Source organism: Myotis nattereri (assembly GCF_964212035.1).
Source record: "Myotis nattereri genome assembly, chromosome: 5".
In the NCBI taxonomy this organism is placed as follows: Eukaryota; Metazoa; Chordata; class Mammalia; order Chiroptera; family Vespertilionidae; genus Myotis; species Myotis nattereri.
Window position 1 is genome coordinate 92,142,925 of NC_138080.1, and position 21,272 is coordinate 92,164,196.

General features: G+C 41.2%; 1 protein-coding gene across 3 annotated transcripts in view; it reads left to right on the forward strand.

The window, feature by feature from the left end:
• Positions 1–13,111, forward strand: part of GRIA1 (glutamate ionotropic receptor AMPA type subunit 1) — a 274,292-nt gene extending 261,181 nt beyond the window's left edge. For all 3 annotated transcript variants that reach the window (XR_013996097.1, XM_081093140.1, XM_081093141.1), the window contains 2 exons: positions 3,812–3,946; positions 10,238–13,111. Coding sequence is in view for 2 of the 3 variants with exons in the window: in XM_081093140.1 (XP_080949266.1) it covers positions 3,812–3,946; positions 10,238–10,441 (339 nt within the window). In the remaining variant the exon portion in view is untranslated. The remainder of the gene's footprint in view (positions 1–3,811; positions 3,947–10,237) is intronic.
• The last annotated feature ends 8,161 nt before the right edge of the window (positions 13,112–21,272 follow it).

Sequence of the window (21,272 nt, forward strand, 5' to 3'; positions counted from 1 at the left end):
AAGAGAAAGCCCATTATAGCAGACAGGCTAATAAATGGAAGAGGGGTTGGGCTTTCCTCATGGCCCTGAAAGGCAAGATCTGGTTACAGAGTTAGCAGGTGGAAGGCTTGCAGCAACCCCTAAAACTCTAGTTGTACACACATCAGAAAATGTGTAGAATTCCTGTGTAATGTAGAGAAGAACATAACTTGCAGCCTTTGCTATGTAGGAGTTCACACTCTCACCAGGAAGATAAGAAGGAATGGAAGCATTTGGAGAACCCTGAAACTTAGTTCTTATTTAGCAGGCCTTAGGTAAGGGGCAGCACAGTCTCGGTGTGAGGATGTGTTATGGCCAAAGGCCTAGACTTCTCCCTAAAACTTTCTACGTAAGTCATTTCAAAACCTACAAGTTTATCTGCCTCAGGCCTGGCTCAAACCTCCTCACAAAGACTCACAACAGCCATACATTCTTGGAAGGGATGTTGGCTCAGAAACACAGAGGGAGTCTAGGACAGTCCCCCATTACATGGGAAGAGCACAGAAAAATATGAAAAAGAAAAAAATCTCCTTCCATGTGACAGAAGCAGCAAATAAGAAAACAGGTTAAGGAGAACAGATGAAGGGGGGGAGGGCTCATCACCATAACAACAAGCCCAACAATTCTGAAAGATGGAATTTTTGTTTTTCTTTTCACCTGTCATTCTTCTCAGTACTGTCACTCTCTGTCCCCCTCCTGGTGGAAGACAAGTTGTGACTTTTTCACTCCCACCAACAAGCTGCCTGGCTTTGGGGAATGCAGCTGCTATGAGATGGGAGGTAAATGTGGCCCCCCAGAGGGGTGTCAGAAGATTCAAATTCCATCTTTCCCCTTTCCCTGGTCATAGCTGGGAAGCTTGTAACCTGCCTGTGAAGCATGAACATAGCCGTTTGTACTCAAATCTGTGAGGAAGTCCCTTCTTGTAGGAATACGATGGGCTAGAGGAGGAATCAGAGGTCTGGTCCTCAAATAAAAGGGATTGTTGTTTATCTCTTAAAATACCTCATCATATTCCAACCAAGTCAGTCAAATAGAGTCAATAAGGGCAAATGAACAGAAGACCAGGGCCTTGGGCCTTCTTTAAAAGAAGTAAATTCAGTGCTATCAAAAAGCTAATGGCACATATAAGTGACATCATAAAACCATATCTACATGTAAACTCCTCAAACATATGGGCTACGATGACACCAACGCCAGCCCTTCATTCCACATCCTATCAAACTGTGTCAAATTTGGACAATTGTCCTAATCTAAGTTTGCTTTCTGATATTGGTCGTGATAGGACCCAGGTGCCCTGTTCATTCCAGAGTTTTCCCTGACCCCTGCTACTACAGAAATGTGTTGGCATAAAGAAGGATCAATGGCACTGTGTGCTCTACAAGATGTGGCAGTCCCAATACCATCTACTTTACTCCTTTGTTTGTATGGGATGTGTCCCCCCCCCCACACACACACACACACACATACACACATACATACACTGGTCTCCATGGGCCAGAGACCTCCTTTGGGAGTGAGGGAAGTTCTCCATATCCAAACATAAGCAAATGCTCAGTCACTGGGCCTTCCTCGTTCTGCAGTTATATAGAATATACCCTCAACCTCCACTTCCATGTGAATATCTAGCCCTACTTCCTTCCCAGATATACCAGAAGTGGACACTCCACCTTCTACAGCCAGGGAGGCAGATGCTCTCTTAGTTTTCTTTTTCTAAAAATAGTAACAAAAGAAGATGCCCACCACTCCCTTATCCTTGAAGGCTATCCACTACCAAGGTGAACTTGAAAAGACCATGAGGAAGGAAACAGAAAGAACCTTGGTACTCCAGAGAGGCATGTTGTACTTCAGCTAATGAAAGGCTGGTCAGCTTGTGAAGTCAGTAGGACATTTTCTTTTCCTCCCAGCCTTTTGTCTGCCACCTTCCCCCAGGCCTGTTCTTCACCCACTCCCTCTGTGCATCACTGTCACTACACTTCTTTCTAAGATGCGAGCTGATAATACATTAACATGCCACCTTACCACAACCCTAGCCCTATCCACACAGAAAAGTTTTATGGGAACTTCTGCTAACCATGATTACTCCAGGGACTCTAAATTACTATCCAGAAGCAGAATTATAAACCTCCTGAACAACAAACAAGGAGATATTTTGAGTGTTCCAAAATATCATGCCATGTGGGATTTGCTTGTTCAACCAACTCTTGAACCAAGCACGATACTCATTTTTGCACATTTCCTTTATCAGACCATTGCACCAGAGCAGATGAAATTCTACTCTTTTGAATAGTCATTTCCACTTTTTCCAAAGCCAGAATATGCCTTTCCAAGTGTAACCCATATTCAAAGGCCATCTGCTTTACCAATATAGGAAACCACCAAAGGGGTGTGCTTTAGTTAACTCTTCTGGATAAGGATGCTTCTGGGGAGGGAAGACATGCTGCTATTTTCCAGCTGCAGTTCCCAAGATCGGCCCTGCTGAATCCTGTACAATGCACCAAGTAGAACTAGGGGAGAAGTAAATGAATTGGTTAACAACAGACCCCTTTCCACATGCCCAGATTCTAATTGGCAGATGTCAAAGGAATCCCTAGGGCAAGACAGTTCACCCTTTGTGTGGCTCACCTACATCCCCACTTGAAAAAAAATACACAAGGAGAGATGTAAAAGCTGTATCTATCCAGTGCCACCACCCAATCAATTGTGTTATATGCCTGTGCCATCTGGGGTGTGCATTTTATTTATTTCAATGAGAAATTTCTACCTGAGCAAACACTATAAGCAAAGGTGGTAGAGCCATCATGACATCTGGGGATGGGTATTCTTTCAGGACTTTAAAGATGTTCTCATGCTTAAGTCAAGAATTTCACTAAATAGATTCCTCTCTCCCTGAGCCACTGCCTGCCACTATGACCACCAGTTTTGTTTGATTGTTTTCACCACTTGGGAAGATGTTGTCCCCTCAGTCCCCACCTTTCTCAGGCTCCTCAAAGCAAGCCCTTAGAAATTATGCACCTTGCTCCATGACCCTCATCCAAAGCCAATGCAAGACCTTTTACCGCAGGCAACAGATTTCTAAATTCAGCCACCTGAGTCTGTCTACAGTGGTTTTCAGCAAGCACCTCCAACAGAAAAATGACACTAATTAAGCATAATTATTAGGATTTAATAGACCCATATTTCTACTTCACTGACATTTTACTATTCCAAGCCCCCAGTTTTTCCCTAAATTAGGCCTCAGAGCAGTAAGTTAAATGTATATATTGGTAGATCTTTTATTATATGTATAATAACTGTCTTATTAAATTGAAATCAAATGCACATATAAGGTAAAGTTCATTTTTTAAGTACCAACTCACAGAAAAATGCTCAGAGACATAATAAGCAAGGCAAATGTGTTGCTGAGCAACAGAAGGGCTACAGCGCAGAAACTGAGCTGAAAACTAAGGGACAATTTTCTGAAAGAATGGGGTAAACTCAAAGGTATAGATCTTGATAGAAGCTGCCCTAAATTTCTTGTGGCATCCCCCCCAGATCAGGCATGGGGGGTGGAATGTAATTATAAATTAAACATATTCATGATGCTTGGAAAATTGTTATACACACACATACACACATTTTTCTGGGGAATGTTTAATACTGTCAGTTAATAAAAAGCCTTTCCTACTATTATGAATATTGAAGAGGGTGATGGGGTTGAGTGTATGCGTGTAAAATACTGTTACTTAGATGGTCTCTAGTCTCTTGGCTCACTTTACTCTGTTCCCCTCCCCCCTTTCCCTTCTCCTCTTCCTAGGACAAGACAAGCGCTCTGAGCCTCAGCAATGTGGCGGGCGTGTTCTACATCCTGATTGGAGGACTTGGACTAGCCATGCTGGTTGCCTTAATCGAGTTCTGCTACAAATCCCGTAGCGAGTCCAAGCGGATGAAGGTGGCATCGTCTTCCCAGGCCTTTTCCCCTAACCTGTTCTATTACACAGCTGGGTTTCCTGGGAGTCTCTCTATTATACAAAGGGTGGGAGTGACAGGAGGTGGAAGTCAGCCCAAGATAGGGCGCAGAAAGCTGCTATGAGGAAGGTGACAGGGAACGGGGGAAGGAAGGAAGGAAGGAAGGAAGGAAGGAAGGAAGGAAGGAAGGAAGGAAGGAAGGAAGGGAGGGAGGGAGGGAGGGAGGGAGGGAGGGAGGGAGGGAGGGAGGGAGGAAGGGAGGGAGGGAGGGAGGGAGGGAAAGGGGGGAAGGGGGGAGGGGGGAGGGGGAAAGGGGAACGGAAGGGAAGGGAAAGGAAGGGAAGGGAAAGGAAGGGAAGGGAAGGGAAGAAAACAATAAACATAAGGCACAAGAAAATAAATACTTTGGCCAAAGATGGGATAGTGAGATTAAAAGTTAAGAGTTGAAGTGGACAGTGAACACAGCATGAGGCAAGAGTGATGGCTACAAAGGTAGATTCTTGCTGAGCTTGCATTAATAGAAATGTAGCTCCCAATATAGGAGAGAGCGTGTCCACCCTCTGCAAAATAGATGATCTTGCCATGCTTGGTGAATTAGGTCTTTTCTTAGCTACTACATTGTGAGACAAGCTTTGGCAAACAACATCATGCACAGAGAAAGGTAAAAAGATTCACTAGATAACCCCAAACCACATCAAATATAGCTGAAGGCAACTAACTGGAGAAGAGAAGAATTATGGAGGATATGAGAATTACCTGTAAAAATATGAAGACTTTTCAAGTGGGAAAGAAAACAAACTAGTTCTGTGGGATCCGAAAGTGTGCAAGAACTAATGATCAAAAGCTATGGAGAGCAGATGTTAGCACAGTAAGAGAGACCTACTTTTCTTTCAGAGTTATCCAGAAATGGGATGGACTGTCCCAATAAGTAGCATGCACCCCATAACTGGAGGCATACAAGCAGAGGCTAAATAACTCTTGGCAAGAATATAGATTGAAGTATACAAAGGAAGTTGGATTACATGACCTTCAAGGCCCCTCACATTCCATCATTTAACTTCAATAAGAAAATATTTATAGAAGTGGTAATCATGGGAACAAAACCATGAGCAAGATATCCTGAGGAGACAGAGAGAGGACTTAGATGCAACCTGTGGCCTTCAGCACCTTCAACGAAGAATGACAGAAAAATTACTCAATGAAGCAACCTATGGTATAGATAGGAAGGCCTATAGCAATATACAGGAAAAAGAAATTAGAGAAGTCTTCCAGGAAGAGGCAGAAATTAAGAGGGAGGACAAGTGGAATTCAAACCAACAGAAGTAGAGACAAGCATAGTCACTCTGAGCTATGTACCATAGGCTGTTACCTTGACTTGACTAGACTAAAAAGATTTATTGGTAGGACTGACTCTCCTAGAATGCACCCTAAGGTGCCCATTTTACAATATTCAAGTGCTACCAAGCTCAGCACACCCACTACTAAATCACAACCATAGACTTCTGCCATCAGCCCTACACATATCTCTAAGATCATTCTTAGAGAAGATATTGCTGGACATTTATCTCCCTTGTTTGGAAACTCTGTATTCAGTTCTGTACACAGAAACTGGAAGTTTGGGGAGGAGGGCCTTCTTTCCTGGCATTCAGCATTTCCATGTCATGGCTCCATCCTAGTTTCCCTTCCCAGGCAATCTGCTCTCCTTACATACTCCATACTCCAGCTACTCACCTATGCTTTCCACGCATGTGCCTTTACACAAGCTCTTCCCGTCTTCTGCCCCATAGGGCCTATTCGAAAGGTGACTTCCCTAAGATATAATGACAGGGACAGTTAAGGGATGGTAGTGTGATAGTATCTGGCCAAAGGTCCTAGAAACACCTAAATCCTACCTTTGACCAATTCACCCACAACCAGGTCCAAGGACAAAACATAGCAAAAGCACGGGCCTTAGACCCTAAACCCAGTCTAGATTTTCAAGGGGTTTAGCTAAACACAACAAGGTCTCCTAGAACCTACACAAAGCTTCCTTTGTCTATTACATCCAGAGCTTAAAGACTCCCCTAACTTACCCTTCAAAGTGACAAAAGGCCACTCAAGAGGCAACAAGGGAAACAGGAGAAGAGTTAGGTGAGCTGCAGCCTTTATAACTCCCTAAAATCCTCCCATGGACCATAACCCAAACCCCTGGGTTTGGGATTGCCCAGTACCCATCACAGCAGCACTTTCTCACTTCTCCCTTAGAATACAGTGCAGTATAATGGTCTAAAGCACAGGTTCTGGAGTCTGAACGTCTGAATATAATCCCACTTGCTCTATTTATTAACTGTATAATCTCAGATAAGTTTCAATAGCTCTTTGATCCTCATTTTCTGTGAAATGGAGCTAATGGTAGTTCATACCTCATAAAATTATTGTGACGATTATATGAAAAAATGGACATAAAGAGCTTAGCAATATGTCTGGACCATAGTAAGGTCTCCATAATAACCATATGCTAGTCATTGCTCAGCACTGGGGATGTAGCTGGGAACAAAACAGACACAGTGTCTGCTCTCAGAACACTGAGAGTTTGATGGAGAAGACAGAAAATAAGCAAATACACATATCCAATGGGTGTTACAAAGAAAAATGCCCAGTGCAGTCAAGTTGTGATCGGGGAATGGTGGCTAGGCAGGTCAGAAAGGCTTCCTTGAGAAAGCAATGTTTAACAGATCTGAAGTACAAAAGAAATTCAGGGAAGAGAGTTGCCAGGAAACGTTGCACAAGTGTGAGAGACCTAAACATGAGAACCCTTGCCCAGAAATTGGAATAAGGCAAGGGTGACCAGGATGCAGGAAGACTGCGGGGAGAGAGAAAATGTAAGAGTGGGGAACTCAGAGAGGGATTCAGGCAACCAGAACAGTTGTGTCTAATTTAAATTGTCATAAAGCAGCAAAATATAACCTAAGACAAACTTCAAATTGGATTCTCTACTTCTCATACCCTCCACTTCTTCCCTCTGCCTGGAAAACAAACCAGAACTTGAGTTCTTAGCTGCTCCTAAAGGAAAATAACCCCCAGCCTCTCCCACCCCCAGAAAAGCCGATGACCTTTCAACACTGCATGTGGCTATACTAACACAGGCCATGTTTAAGCCACCGCAATTGAGGCTTTGCACATTTCTGTGGAATTAATGAGCAGCTGAGAGACCTGGTAATGGGGGAAGGGGGAGGTGCAAGCAGCTGAGAAGTTGGGATGCAATCAATGTTAGAGAAATGAAATGAGTCTCTGAAGAGCCAACTTCGAACTTTTCACTCACCCTTTTCTCCCTGAGTATGAATTTCAAAACAATAACTCTAAGGATGACATTTAAAAACAGCTGGTATGTCAATAATGGACAAGGGAAAACCACATTTCCCCAAGGCAAAAAGGGAAACTGCTTCCACTTATGACAGATTAGCTACAGGGCGGGGGGAGCAGGAAGAACCATAGTTAAAAGGCACTAGACTCCGTAACTGTAAGCTTCAGCAGGTCAGTCATAAATCCTCATTTTCTCTATAAAGTGAATGAAATTACCTAGATCAGTGTATTTCAACCTGGCTTATATAACTGAATCACCTGGGGAGTTTTAAAACTCAGGATGTCCAGGCCACACACTACCCTATCAAGTCAACATCTTTGGAATTAGGTCTCAGGCTTCAGTGTTGTTGTTTGTTGTCGTTTTCTAAAATTCCCCAAGTGATTCCAATGTGCAGCCAAGTTTGAACTAGTGAGCTAGTCATTTTTGGCATTGCTTTCCATTCCAAAGTTTGGGCTCTCTTCATCTCTTCTCCTGAGATCCATAAAAGTGTTAGAAAGGAAACCAGTAAGCAGGCTGTACCCACCACCAATAGATGTATGGAGTCACGGACCTCTGAGAAGCCTCAGCTTCCTTGAAAGCCAATGCTCAATGACATAACGTTAGAGGGTTTTAACTACATGTTGGGATATGTTCTCTCACACTTTGATGGGCAGCAATGTTGACTGTGCCACCAATCTTTTCCTTTAAGATAAATTCAACAAGTACCACCAACTTTAATGGAAATGTGTGAGACCTTTTCAGAAACAAAGACCAAGGTCATTAGGATGAACTTTAAACTTTTTGGTTTTAATTAAAGGGATGAGACAGAGAAAAATAATAGGAGGTAGACATTTCAAGTTAATCTATAGATGTTTCCATATTTTACAGACACATACAAAGTTATTTTCTTTTCAACATTTTTTAGGTGAGAATAAGTAACCATTAATTCTTCATGTTTTCATTTCTCATTTTCCCCATAGAACATTACAGTGGTATTTATTTGGCCTTGACTCAGAAGAATGCAATCCAAACTTCCTCTTCAGTGGAGGACACCAAGACAGAATATAAATAAATCAACTCTGAGGGTTTGGGGAGGAGACAAAACCAGTGTGGGTGGAGCATCATATGGGGCAAATTTGTCTGAATCGTTGATCTTAAAGAGAAATAACACTGAAAAACATTGACAGAATTGCCATCAATAAAGAGATATTCCCATCAAAGTATTGCAGAAAGAACGAAAATTGAGTCAAACTGCTCTGGTTAGTCTGTCTGGCCACAGTAGGTAGACACTCTTCTCTGGCCACTAGAATATAATGATATACAAAGAGGAAAGCCATACAATTTTTAAGAAGGATCCTAGGTGGGATATCGATTAAGCAACCTACTGTAAGCTGGACACTCTGGGAGATAGTTAAGGAATGAAAAGACATGGCCCTTGCCCCTCTCCAGATAGCTCCCTTAAAGAAGATGAAACTTACATACCTGAAGCAGAACTGTTACAAGAGAATGCATAATGTATGAGTACTAAGGTGAGGGGGCCCAGCAATTGCTAGTACAGTCTAGGATGGCTTCAAGAAAAATGTGAGAACAGAATACAGGATGAGTAGGGTTGGCCTTCAAGAAAGAAACCTCCCAACTTACAGATAATTCTTCTTTATGTTGATTCCCACACACACAAAAAGCCCCACCTCAAAAATTCTATGAGGATATTTTAATGGGAAGTTAGAGTGAGAGGAAGAAATAAGGATTTGGATTTCATATCATGAAGTTTCTTTCTCCAAAGGAACTCAGAACAGAACCCTTTCTCTTGTCTAGTAGGATATGGTTTTAACCCCATATTGTGTTCTTGAACATTCCTGCTAACTCATCTGATCTTGGGGTGATTATTGGAGTCCTTTTCATATCTAGGATTCCAACCATCTAGAAATCACAAAGCTTATCAGCACTGATCTGAAGTCAATCTGGAATTGCAGGTGATATGTGCTGATGGGAAGCATTTGATCCTTCCCATTGATAATGATCCTTGCAATGCATTCACATTTTCTTTAGAACATGCCCCTTCGCAATTACATTTTGCTTATTGTGTTATTCAAATAAGTCTTTCATTCCCTTAACACATGCTGCCAGCAATAGGATAGCATTTTCCCTGAAGTAAATCAGAGATAGGTTTTTATTTTAACCCAACAATAACAGAGCCTTAATTTTTAACATTTCAAATAATTGTTCACATAGTGCAGTGGTTCTCAACCTTCTGACCCTTTAAACACAGTTCTTCATGTTGTGACCCAACCATAAAATTATTTTCGTTGCTACTTCATAACTGTAATGTTGCTACTGTTATGAATTGTAATGTAAATATCTGATATGCAGGATGGTCTTAGGCGACCCCTGTGAAAGGGTCATTCGACCGCCAAAGGAGTCGCGACCCACAGGTTGAGAACTGCTGGCATAGTGGCATCACTCTTGCTAATAAAAGCCTGTAGGTACGTAGATAATCATATTTCATAAACCTGGAGATTTAAATGGTCTAGAGATGTAAGGAGATACGCACAGGGTCACATGAATAGTTGATGTCAGAACTAGAACTAAAATCCAAGTTTTCTAAACTCCATTTCCAGAGCCTTTCCATTTGGTTCATGTTGCTTTACAACCATAGAACTATTCCAGCTTTAGAAAACACAGAATATAAGAACCGGAAAGGGTCTTAGAGATCACCCAGTCCAGCAAACCTCATTAAACAGAGAACTTAAGGTCCAGACAGGGGATCAGGCTTTTCCAGAGCCGTGCAACAGTTTTGTGAGGTCACGGGAAGTCAAAATTAGCATTACAGAATAGAAAGGGAGTTGGATGGGTAAAAGGATAGGGGTGACATTTTAAGTCCAGTGTTGACTCTTTCTCCTTGCCAATCATTGCCAAGGACCTGGGGAAGAACCCCATGGTCCTCCTAAAAAGGGTTTCTGTTTGATCCCACAGCAATCCATCAATGAAGCCATACGGACATCGACACTCCCCCGAAACAGCGGGGCAGGAGCCAGTGGTGGTGGTGGTAGTGGAGAGAATGGTCGAGTGGTCAGCCATGACTTCCCCAAGTCCATGCAATCAATTCCCTGCATGAGCCACAGTTCAGGGATGCCCTTGGGAGCCACAGGATTATAACTGGAACAGATGGAGACCCCTTGGGGAGCAGGCTCGGGCTCCTCCAACCCCATCCCAAGCCCTTCAGTGCCAAAAACAACAAAATGAAACGCAACCACCACCAACCACTACGACCATAAGGAGGAGGATTCAACAGATTTTCCTGAAGAATTGAAAACCATTCTGCTATCCCTTTTCCTTTTTTGATGTTCTTTCACCCTTTTCCGTTGCTAAGTAAGGATGATAAATCACACTGCACTGCAATAAGGGGAAATAACCCTATCTAAAAGAGCTTGTATCTCTGACAATGGTGTCATCAGAACACTAATGAGGAAACTGTACTGTTTTCTTTTAATTCATTTGTTAATGTGTCTTAGTGTGTGCAATTTTTTTCTTACTAATATTCGTGGTTTGCAGGTTCTGTTAGGCCCCTTCCTTCTCCTTACTTCTTATTCCCAACTCCTTACCCACCCCTCTTCAGTTTTCAGATTGGAGATTACAGGTTTGTTCCACTTAAAAGCAAGCAAAAGGAAAAAAACAACTTTCAAACTAATTCACCATGGGAGCTCTCCAAGTTACCCTCCAGCCTATGGCTCCAAGCCCTGAATGAAGATGGAGGTCATTGAAGGAGGGAGCTGCTTTCCCCAGACAGAGCACTGCCTAAACACTGATTTAGCTGAGAATGCGTGTGAAAAGCAAGTGAGACCAAGGGTGGCGGAGAGGGCACAGGCAAGTGTGCACTCAGAGGAGGACTCATGAAGTTATTGCTTGAAGCCCCGATAATGCTTCCTTTAATGTGTAAGAGCCATCTCATAGGCCTTAGCTGGAATGGTATATTTCTTCACAGAGTCAACCTCAGCCCTGAGAAATATGTCCTTCTGACTACATTCAAGCCCAAAGGCACTCTGGTGGCTGAAGGGCAATTGGCCTCCTGAGCCAAATAGAGACTTGGGAACAGCTGGCAGCCAGGAAGACAGCACCCATGATTTTCACTTCTCATTTGCTTAACATCTGAGCAGGAGCCCCGCTGAGGAATAGACTCTTTTTCTCTTTGGAGTCTCTGATATGAGGGAAATGCTATTCAACCTAAGTGCAAAAGAAAGGTGATGAAAGAATTTTGGAAAAGGAAGCTTCTCCGAAGCCCAAAAGCAATAGAACCTTTCATGATGTGCCCTCTCTTTGGTTTGAGAGGCTGAATATGACGCTTAGGGTTTTGTTGCCCCAGACAACTTGGGTTTTCATGTCCATATAGAAGTGTTATTTTAGCATGTGGCCAGACAACTTTCTAAAAAGTAAAATACCTAGAGCTGAATTATTTGAAGGACGAAATGGAGATGGATTAAATTGATAATGACATTGGGGTCCTTAAGATCCCTGGCCCCAACTTTTAAGCCAAGGAGGCAGACCTTCCCCCTGGTTAAAACAGAATGGAGATGTTATATTCTGGTGACCAGAATCAATACACCCAAAATCATGACTACAAAGCTGAACTAAAGCAAGACTGGAGAGGTGACAGGGCTTGTGGAGAGAAGCCCAGGCAGACTGCAGCTTTGGTTGGGAGGGTGCAGTTCCTAGCACATGGCTTTCTTGGAGATCCCAACTCTCATTCTTGGTGCAATTGGCTTCCAGCTCTCCAGCAGCCATCTCCTAGGTGCATGATTCAGTGCGTGCCATGTGTCACTAGCTTTTATTGATAACCATATTCTGGCTGTCCCCTTATCCCCAACTTCTATCCAGTCTTCTCTGCTAGGGGTTATCATTAGCAATTGACAAACTAAAGGCTTTGGAGCCTGCCTATGAGTAGGCAGCATGATTGGTTTCATCTGTAGATTCTCTCACTGGAAACCCACCACCTCTATGTCCCTCCTATTCTTCTTTCATCAGCCATAGCAAAGAATCATTCCAAAATCAAACTCTTTGCCCTTTCAACTCAAGTGTTATTGTTCAGTTTCTCACATGTCAATGTGGGAATGGTACGTGAAGCAAGACCCTTGAGGTGGATTATCACTTTCCACTACTGCCAGCTGATGTCCTCCCCCAGCCCTTGCCCTCTTGCCAGATTTTTCTCAGCCCTTATCTTACCACTGCAGAATCTGGTATGACCCGCCATTAGGGAACCTGCATTTCAGAGGAGTTGGAAATAACCCTCTACCATTAACATGCTTCAAAGACCTTTTGCCTTTGGCCTGGTAGGATGCCTCTCCAGCTACTGAGCACCAGTAACATGATCTGATGGTGAGAGGCCATCTGTGCTAAAAATGAGGGTCTATGTTAAGTGGGGGTCCAAGACTCCAATGGAAGATATTTTTGTCAATGGAGAAGTGACAGGAAAAACAAAAGCAAGGAAAAAAAAAGTTAACTTGTATTATGTATTTTTACTACACTTTTCTTAAAAATAGAGCAATGGGAAAACTCTGAAAGATTGACATTTTTCTCAACAGGAACCCATACTTAACAATTCTAGCTTTCATTAAATTTTGCTCTTTGGTACCTGGGCCTTTTATTTAACATCTATATTTGTTTTAACTCTCTTGGCAGATGTGTGAAAGGATTTTTGCTTGATCAAACACTAAATATTTTTTTTTGTTGTTTCTGTTTGTTTTTTTCCAAGTAGCCAGGTTGATTTTTTTTCTTTTGGCATTTGCATAAACTGAAAATATCACCGAGAATTAAATCACTGTGGATCCATTATCTGCTTTTCATATTTGTTCATTCCATTGTGCCATTTCTGAAGCCAGAGCTCTAGGGCTTATGTGATTTCCTTATTGTGGAACCAAAGTCCAGTACAATTTTTACTGCTGGTCACTATGCATGACTCACAAACAGATCTCAAACAAGTCATTTCAGCTGAAATGGGTTGTTATGAGTTATTCGTCCAAATAGGATAACAAAAAACAAAAACAAAACAAAAAAGACAGAGTGTGGTATTTGATTTTCAAGGGCTACAATTACAATTGCATAAGAAGCCACTTGCAGTAGTCACAGTACCTCTAGGGAACTGGTTGGCTCACAGGGAATGTCTCTCAGACATGCCCAAACTGGAGGCCAAGTGATGTGCAGAGAATCACAAGAAAACCAAATCTAGGCCAGGTTTCTAAGTAGATAATCTTAGTCCTCAGATCACATGACCCTCATTCTTGCCTGAAAGCTTTTCTTTTACTCAAAAAAGAGGGCTTCCTGTGAAGAATCTGACATTCGTTGGCACTTCAATAGTGAACAGCTTCAAATGTTTTCTTTCCTAAGGGACACTACATATTAATATGGGTCAAAACTTTAAAAAAAAATGAAGAAAGTTCTAACAGTGGCATTTCAGGCAGCAACTACCATGATAGAAAAGAGTTGGGGGAAGGAAAAGAAACTAACAGAATTGTGAGAAGCTCCAGGCATTGTCCACACCTACTGTAGTCACCTCCATTCAGGGTGATATTGAATAAAGAAGCATGAGGAGAAAACTGATCTCTATCACCGTACCATCAAATAGTTGGAACAATGATCATAATGGCTATAAGAGCACTTATTGAGGACTTACTATATTAAGCACACTTAATACCCTTTTATATTATGACATGGTCCTCTAAGGTAGGGCCTTACACAAGAGAAACTCAGATTTAAAGAGATGACATTAACTTGCTCAAAGTCCTGTGACAGAGCCAGGATTTGAACTGGGTCTGCTCAAATCCAAAGCCTTTATGTTACACACCTCTCTGTTAACCAGGCCATGATGCATGATGGTCAGAAAAATAATAGAGAAACAGTTTTTCTACCTTCCGGTTATGCCAAAGTAACTGAAAATGGTTAAAGCTACACTTATCACACCTTTGGGAAGGTCAACCTATCCTGTTGGGGCATAAGAGATCACTAATCCAGACAAAATTGACAAAAGGGAAGAAGAGGAGAAAGCGTTTCTTTAGCCCTTTTAAAATAGATCCAGGCCAGGAGGCAACAAGGAAGATGGGGAACTGAAAAGCAGGTCCCCTGCAGAATAATTGATTCAGCCTGGGGAAGGATTCTCAGGGCTGTTCTGAAGAAATGGAGCTATACGTCTGTGTGTACAAGACCAGGATCAGTTCTGGGGGTTACGGGCCAATGCACTTACACTCAGCTAAAGAAAAGAGTTCCTGAAAAAAGAAAATTAAATAAATAAATTAAATGGAGTTCCTAACAATCAAAGTTTCCCCATACCAGTATTAGACTAACCCTTGAGTTGGGACAAACCCCTATCAAGGAGACTCTGCCAGTGTGAAAGTTGATACACACATCCTCTACTTTTCCTTGTCTTGCATCTTTTATAGCCCTATTCAGGTTATCTGATCAGTAGCACTCTGATATATACTAAGAGGGAGTCATCAAAGCCCTACAGAAATGACAATGGATATCTTTCACGGAAATAATGTCAAAAATCAACTTATCCTAATTGAGAGACAAGATGGCAAGTTCCTTTCTTACCAAATGCTACTGTTTTCTCTAAGAAAGAATGTCTATGGAAGTCCACTATTATCCCACTTTACAGGTAAGAAAACTGAGGTTCTTGAATAAGAAGCTACTTCTCCCAAGATCACCTTGTGAGTAGAGAAGCAATGTGGTACCGTGGAAAGGCCAGTAGATTAGGGTTCACAATATCTGGCTTTTCCTTATTCATGTCAACTTTGAGCAAGAAAATTAAATACTCTGAGCCTCATTTTCCTTATCAAAGAATTGGGACATCTGATGTCAAAATAGGCAGTGATTCTCTTCCCTAACTGCACACTGGAATCACCTAGGGAACTTTAAACAAAATCACCAACTCCCAAGATGCTTCTCCAAATATAGTTTGAGTGAAGGCATAGTTGTTTTATTGTTGCTTCATTTGTTTTGAACAATCATGTTATTATAATGTGCAGCCAGAACTGACAACCACTAAAATTGGGCCATTCAAAGAAAATGCTCATGAAAACATCACTGGAAACTACAAAGCACTATGAATAGTGGTATTTGACCAGAAACCAGGTTACCTGATGACAGTCAAATCCCCATGGTCCCAAGAGAGAAACGCCCTTATAGTCACCTGATTAAAAAAAAGAAGAAGAAGAAGGAAAATACACAGTCCCCCAACTTGGGCTCTAAATGCTCCTTTGCCCTTTAGGTATATTTGTAATAACATTCTGTTGGGGGAAGACAGAAACACAAGACATTAGAGGTAAAATACAATCATCAGAGGTACATCCTCAGGAAAGGGAAGGTCCAACTTTGTGAAATGAGTCAGCTTTCAACATAGCCAGTTATTTTCCAAACTATTTGGCTTTTTCCATTAGAGTCACCAAATCCCACAACCTGCATTTTAAACAGTCTATCAGAAAGCACTGCCTATCAGCTGCTTCTTTCATGGGCACTCTGAATCCCGCTGGTGACAACTTTAACTTCTCTTTGATACTATGCTAGGATTTCATATACCTTTCATTTGGCCCTCAAAACAATACTGTGAGGTGGGGATTTATTACCCCCATTTACATATGAGGAAATGAAAGTTCAGAGAGGTTCAGAAACCAAGGTCATTCAGCCAACCAATGACTTGGCCTAGATATTAATCCAAGTCTATCTTCTCCAAAGTCACTGCCTTTCCACCTTTCTGATCACCTCCTAAGAACATTTCACCACCCTTTTTCCCTTGATGACTCTTTTCCAGCTACCCCAGCTTCTGTCATGTTCCTCAAACATGCCACACTTAGTTCCATCCCAAGGCCCTTGCACCTGCTGTCTCCTTGGCTTGAAACTCTCTTCAACCAGATCTTTTGTGAAACTGGCTTCTTATCAACTATGTCTCAGCTCAAGATGCCATCTGCCCAGAACAGCCTTCCCTCTCCATCTTATCCAGATTAGCTCTGAAGTTACTTTCTCACATTATTCATCACCACCTAATAATATCTTGTTTATTTGCTTATTATCGCCCTCTTCCCATCTAGAATATACATTTACAAGACCAGGGACATTGTCTGCCTCAAGTATAATAGATCCTCAATCAATATTTGTTGAATGACTTGATGAATGAGAGAGGTAAAATGCTCTTTGGTGTCCAGAGAAGGGGAGGTCATTTCTGCCTGGGGAAATAAGGGAAGGAGGTGATGACATTTGTGTGTTGCCTTGAGGTTATGTAGGCATTACACTGCCAGAGAAGTAAAAGCATTCAGAGAAGGGGAAACAGAAAAACTCAGGGCATGAAGGACAGAACAGGCAGGACCTATTTGGGAAAGAGCAAGCACCCAATGTAACTGGCACCACATTGGTCAACCAAATCAGGGAAGAAAAGGCTGGGCTGGGCATGGGAAGCTATTGATCCATTGTGAAATAGGAGTTGAAGATGTTTTTTAAGGGGTGTGCTGAGGAAGAAATTCATTCAGATATTATGTATTGAATTTAGCAAGAAACTAATATTTTACGCATCTACTATGTACCAAGCACTATGATCGGCACTTTATACACTACTCTCTAGTCCTGTTGGCAATAACCCTGGAGATAAAATTACCATACCAATTTTATACCTGAGCAAACTGAGACTCAGAGGTAGAAGTAGAGCCTTAGCCGCCTAGAATTTGCATATTTCCACAACAAAGGAATTCCCATAACAGATCAGAGGAAACCATCTGTCCTCATGACAGTTTCCAGTACAAAGCCCCAGAAAGGTACTACCAGATGGGCACAGACTGCCTCCTGTAGATGGCACTTGCTTGAATATAAAAGAACTCACCAGAGAAGGAGCCAGGGGGAACCAATGGGAGTTGTACCACCAGAGACACATGAGAATTCTGGGCTCTACACTAAATAAACGAGAACCATAATGGGTTCATAAATCAAGTCATGAGCACAAGATGAGGAAGGAGAGCTGCTTTGCAACATCTTCACCATTCCTGCTATGGTAAAGCATACTCCTCCATTCCTGAAGGACTGTAGGCTTTGGCCCATGGAAAATGTTGACAACAGTATGATATATGTATCACATGGCAAAGGATCCTTGGATGTACATAAGGAGTGTGTGTGTGTGTGTGTGTGTGTGTGTGTGTGTGTGTGTTTGGACTATTACCACAGTAAAGCTGCTGTTACCAAAAAAGAAAACAGCACATAAAATCAGTTCATAAACACCAAATTAAGAAACTATGTAGTGTAAAAATCATTAACATTACCACAAATAAGCAATGCCACTGGCATTTGTTAAACATCTGCTCCGAGCTGGGCATTTTATATGCATTGTCTGATTTCATGCTCACATGTCATTGGGAAGAGATAGTTGCATTTCCACTGGATAAATGTTTTACATAAATAAATGAAAACAGAAATTTTAAGAGTTGAAGGGAGCTTAGAAATCATCAAATAATTTTAATCAAGTATATTTTATCAATAAGTGAACTTGAGGCCCTAGAGAATAAGTGACTTGCTCAAGGTCACATAAATTTCTGGTTAAACTAAGACTAGTTAGAAGCCAGCTCACAGTCCAGAGATCTTCCTACACTTAACCTAAAACTCAATTTCTGGCCTTTTCCCTAGCCTTGTAAAGCTAGTCAAATGTATCTAGATAAATTGGACAATGACCTGGGGAAGAATTTTTGGATTGAGGTAGCTGAAAACTGTAATCAAGATTAGTCTCAAATCTAAATAAAGTATTCACATGCCTAGATAATGGGACTTCAGACCTGGCATAAAAATTTCCCCCAACCCACCAAAACTGAAAGGGGTTAAAAAGTACCAATTGCCAGTTATAAAAATCATCATTGGTATGTAAAGTACAGCATAGGGAATATAGTCAATAATATTGTAATAACTATGTATGCTGTCAGATGGGTACTAGACATATTGGAGTGATCACTTCGTAAGTTATATAAACACCTAATCACTATGTTGTGCACCTGAAACTAATGTAACATGATATAGTATATCAACTATAATTGAAAAAGGAAAAATTCCCCCAACCAAAAGTATTCCCTTGATGTGTACTGTATCCCCAAAATTCCTCATCTAGGACAAAGCTTTTAATTCCATAAAGTTGTTAAATTTCTTTGTAAATGCTCTTGGTAGAAAAAAATATCTGGCAAAGTCAAACTGAGTTCAAATGCCTGTTATAAGGTGCTTTCCTGATAATAGCACTGGACAGGAAGAGTAAAGAGGCACCTAAAAGGTGAGATAGTCACACAGGGGGGTAAGCAAAGAATTCAGAAGGGAAAATTAGAGAATATTGAAGACAAATGTCATGATTTTATAATTAGGAAGCCTCGTTTTATGTAAATCCCTGAAAAGTATCATAAAGAGATAGCAGAAATTCATTATGCACAAAACCTGATGTTGGATGTACCTGATGTGGATATTATCTAAGCAATTCCAGGGGGAAAAAAGGATTTTTTAAAAAAACCTTAATTACCTAGATATTTTAGACAAACAAAATAGTTCATTCTCCTTTTCTTTATCTTGTCTCGAAGCCATAATCAGAAAAAAATATCATTTTGATTTTTTGTTTTAAATAAAGAGGTCTTATCTTTACACACAAACTCATTTGTTTAGTAAGGTGGGGAAAAGAAGCTATTAATTTAATTGAGTAATCAGCTTAATGAACTACATAGAAACCATTTAGCAATAATATTATAAAAAAAAACTTCCAAGCCATTGGAAAACCATTAGAAAAAAACAAGAGAATACTAAGCAGTAGTAGACATCTCTGGGTTTTGACAACCTGGCATCCCTTCCTTTGGGGAACTTCCCCTACTACCCTGTAATCTTGTGGTCCTGGTTGTGCTGCCAACCTTAGTACCCTGCCCTTCCCCACACCTCTAATCCAAGCAATTATAGTCCCTTTTTACCCTGGACACAATGATTGGCTAGAACTAATCTTGTGACCCAAGTCTGGCCGATTAGAATTCTTCCCTGGGATTTTTTTAAATGTGGAGTTTGAATAAGAAAGGGGCCTTACATTTTGAGTGCAAGCTAAAATTATCCAAGGGCTATCTTTTGAATCATGTAGGGAAAGTTTGTCTATAGTAGAAGAGAATAAAGCCAACTCACCCAAATCAAGATACATGATGAAGGGAAAGGGTCCTAATGTCATCTGAATCCCTGGACCCCGTTTCAAAAGCCAGCCTTTACCCAGACCTCCCAGGGGTAAGAGCTAATTAATTGCCTCTTTTGCCTAAGCTACTTTGAATTAGATTTCCATCTCTAAAGACCAAAGGAATTCTAATTCATCAATCAGGGACCAGCTAGGAACCATATAATAATTAAGGGGGGAAAAAGTCAGTAATTGAGCTCTAACCAGTTGTTTCTGTGTCTAGCCACTGGTCTCAAACAGGTTTAACCAAATTCAAATGTTTCATATTCAAACCCATTTGCATGTATTCAGGCACCAATGTCACCATCCTGACATCTGTCCGCCTCCATTTTCTCCTCTGCTGTCAAGGAAAAGAATGTTTTTATTAACCTGTCTGGGGTGGGGGTGAGAGGGATTATAAGTGTTAACTCATAAATAGCAAAAGTTCTCTGAAAAAGATTTTGTATCAAGGGAGTAATAAATAACATGTCAAAGGAGTATATTTCTGTTCATAAAATTTTATTTTCTTCATCCTTTGTAAAAGAGTATATTAGCAGAGGTTCTTTCCATTTTCTGTCTCTCCTCTCTTTCTTTGTATCATTTCAGGGAGAGAAAGGAAGCTTTTATTGTTCATGTTTACTTTCATCCTGCAGCAGAGATTGGATGCCTGTGGTTGGCTATAATTTTGCATTAAATGTATTGTCATGGGTAGAAAAAAAAACATACTAAATGCATAAATTCCATGAAGACCTGAGGGAGGTTGCACAGAGAAATGAGCGTATATAAAGAGGCAATTGATAGAAGCAAACCATACTGATATACAGGCCAGTGAGACCAAGCAGCAGTTTGGTGCTTTCAGAAGTCCCTGAAAAATCTATCCCCACCCTGTTGGCTCATACACAGAATTCCACTCACTGTTTTGAATGCTTTTACTTAGAGTGATGGTTGCTCTGGAATAATAATCTTTCACATTGCCACAGAATTCTGCAGCTGCAAAGGTCTTTCATAACTATGGCCTGTCTTGATCCACAGCAATGTCCTGAATGGTAGACAGAGTAGAGATGATAACTCCTATTGTGTAAATTAAAACCTCGGGTTTAGGAAGATCAAGAGACTTGTTCAATATCACATAAGCAAAAGTGGGAGACCAGGGCCTAGAATATGAATGTTCTCACTCATGATCTTAGTACTCTATCAAATGAGAACCCCAGACAGTCGCTGGTCATGTGATACTCCTTAGGAGGAGGAGAAAAGGAAAAGCACATGTCCACTAATTTGAGGATGTAATTGGCCAAGGGCTGGCCCTACACAAAACAGTGAGAAAAAGGAACTAATAATATATTTTGTAGGCAGAGCCTAACTAAAAGGTGATCTGACAGGTCAGATGTTTTTCTTGCCATCACTAGAATTTTAAGGATGTGGGGAAATTCTGCTCACCAGAATGCCTCAAAGAGAGCCTTCAACAGAGTTGCAGTGCATGCCTTCTAAGGTAGTAGCCAAGAGCCTTTGGGTTCCTCTGTGAGTCATGCAAACACAGATGGTGTTGCCATTTATCCAAACGGCATGCCCTCTGCCCACCATGTAATGATGAAAAAATGTAAAGACTATCAATGGGAAGAGTTTCAGATTATTCACCTAGGACACCAGGGGGTCTCTGTCAGGCACATATAACTTTCTATAAATCAGTCACTGGGCCTAATGGCATTGCATATACTCTCTCTCTCTTTCAATGCCCATAAAAAATAGTCTAAGAGGCAGGCATTACTATCTTTGTTTTCACTTGAGATGTTCAGACAAGTTAAACAACGT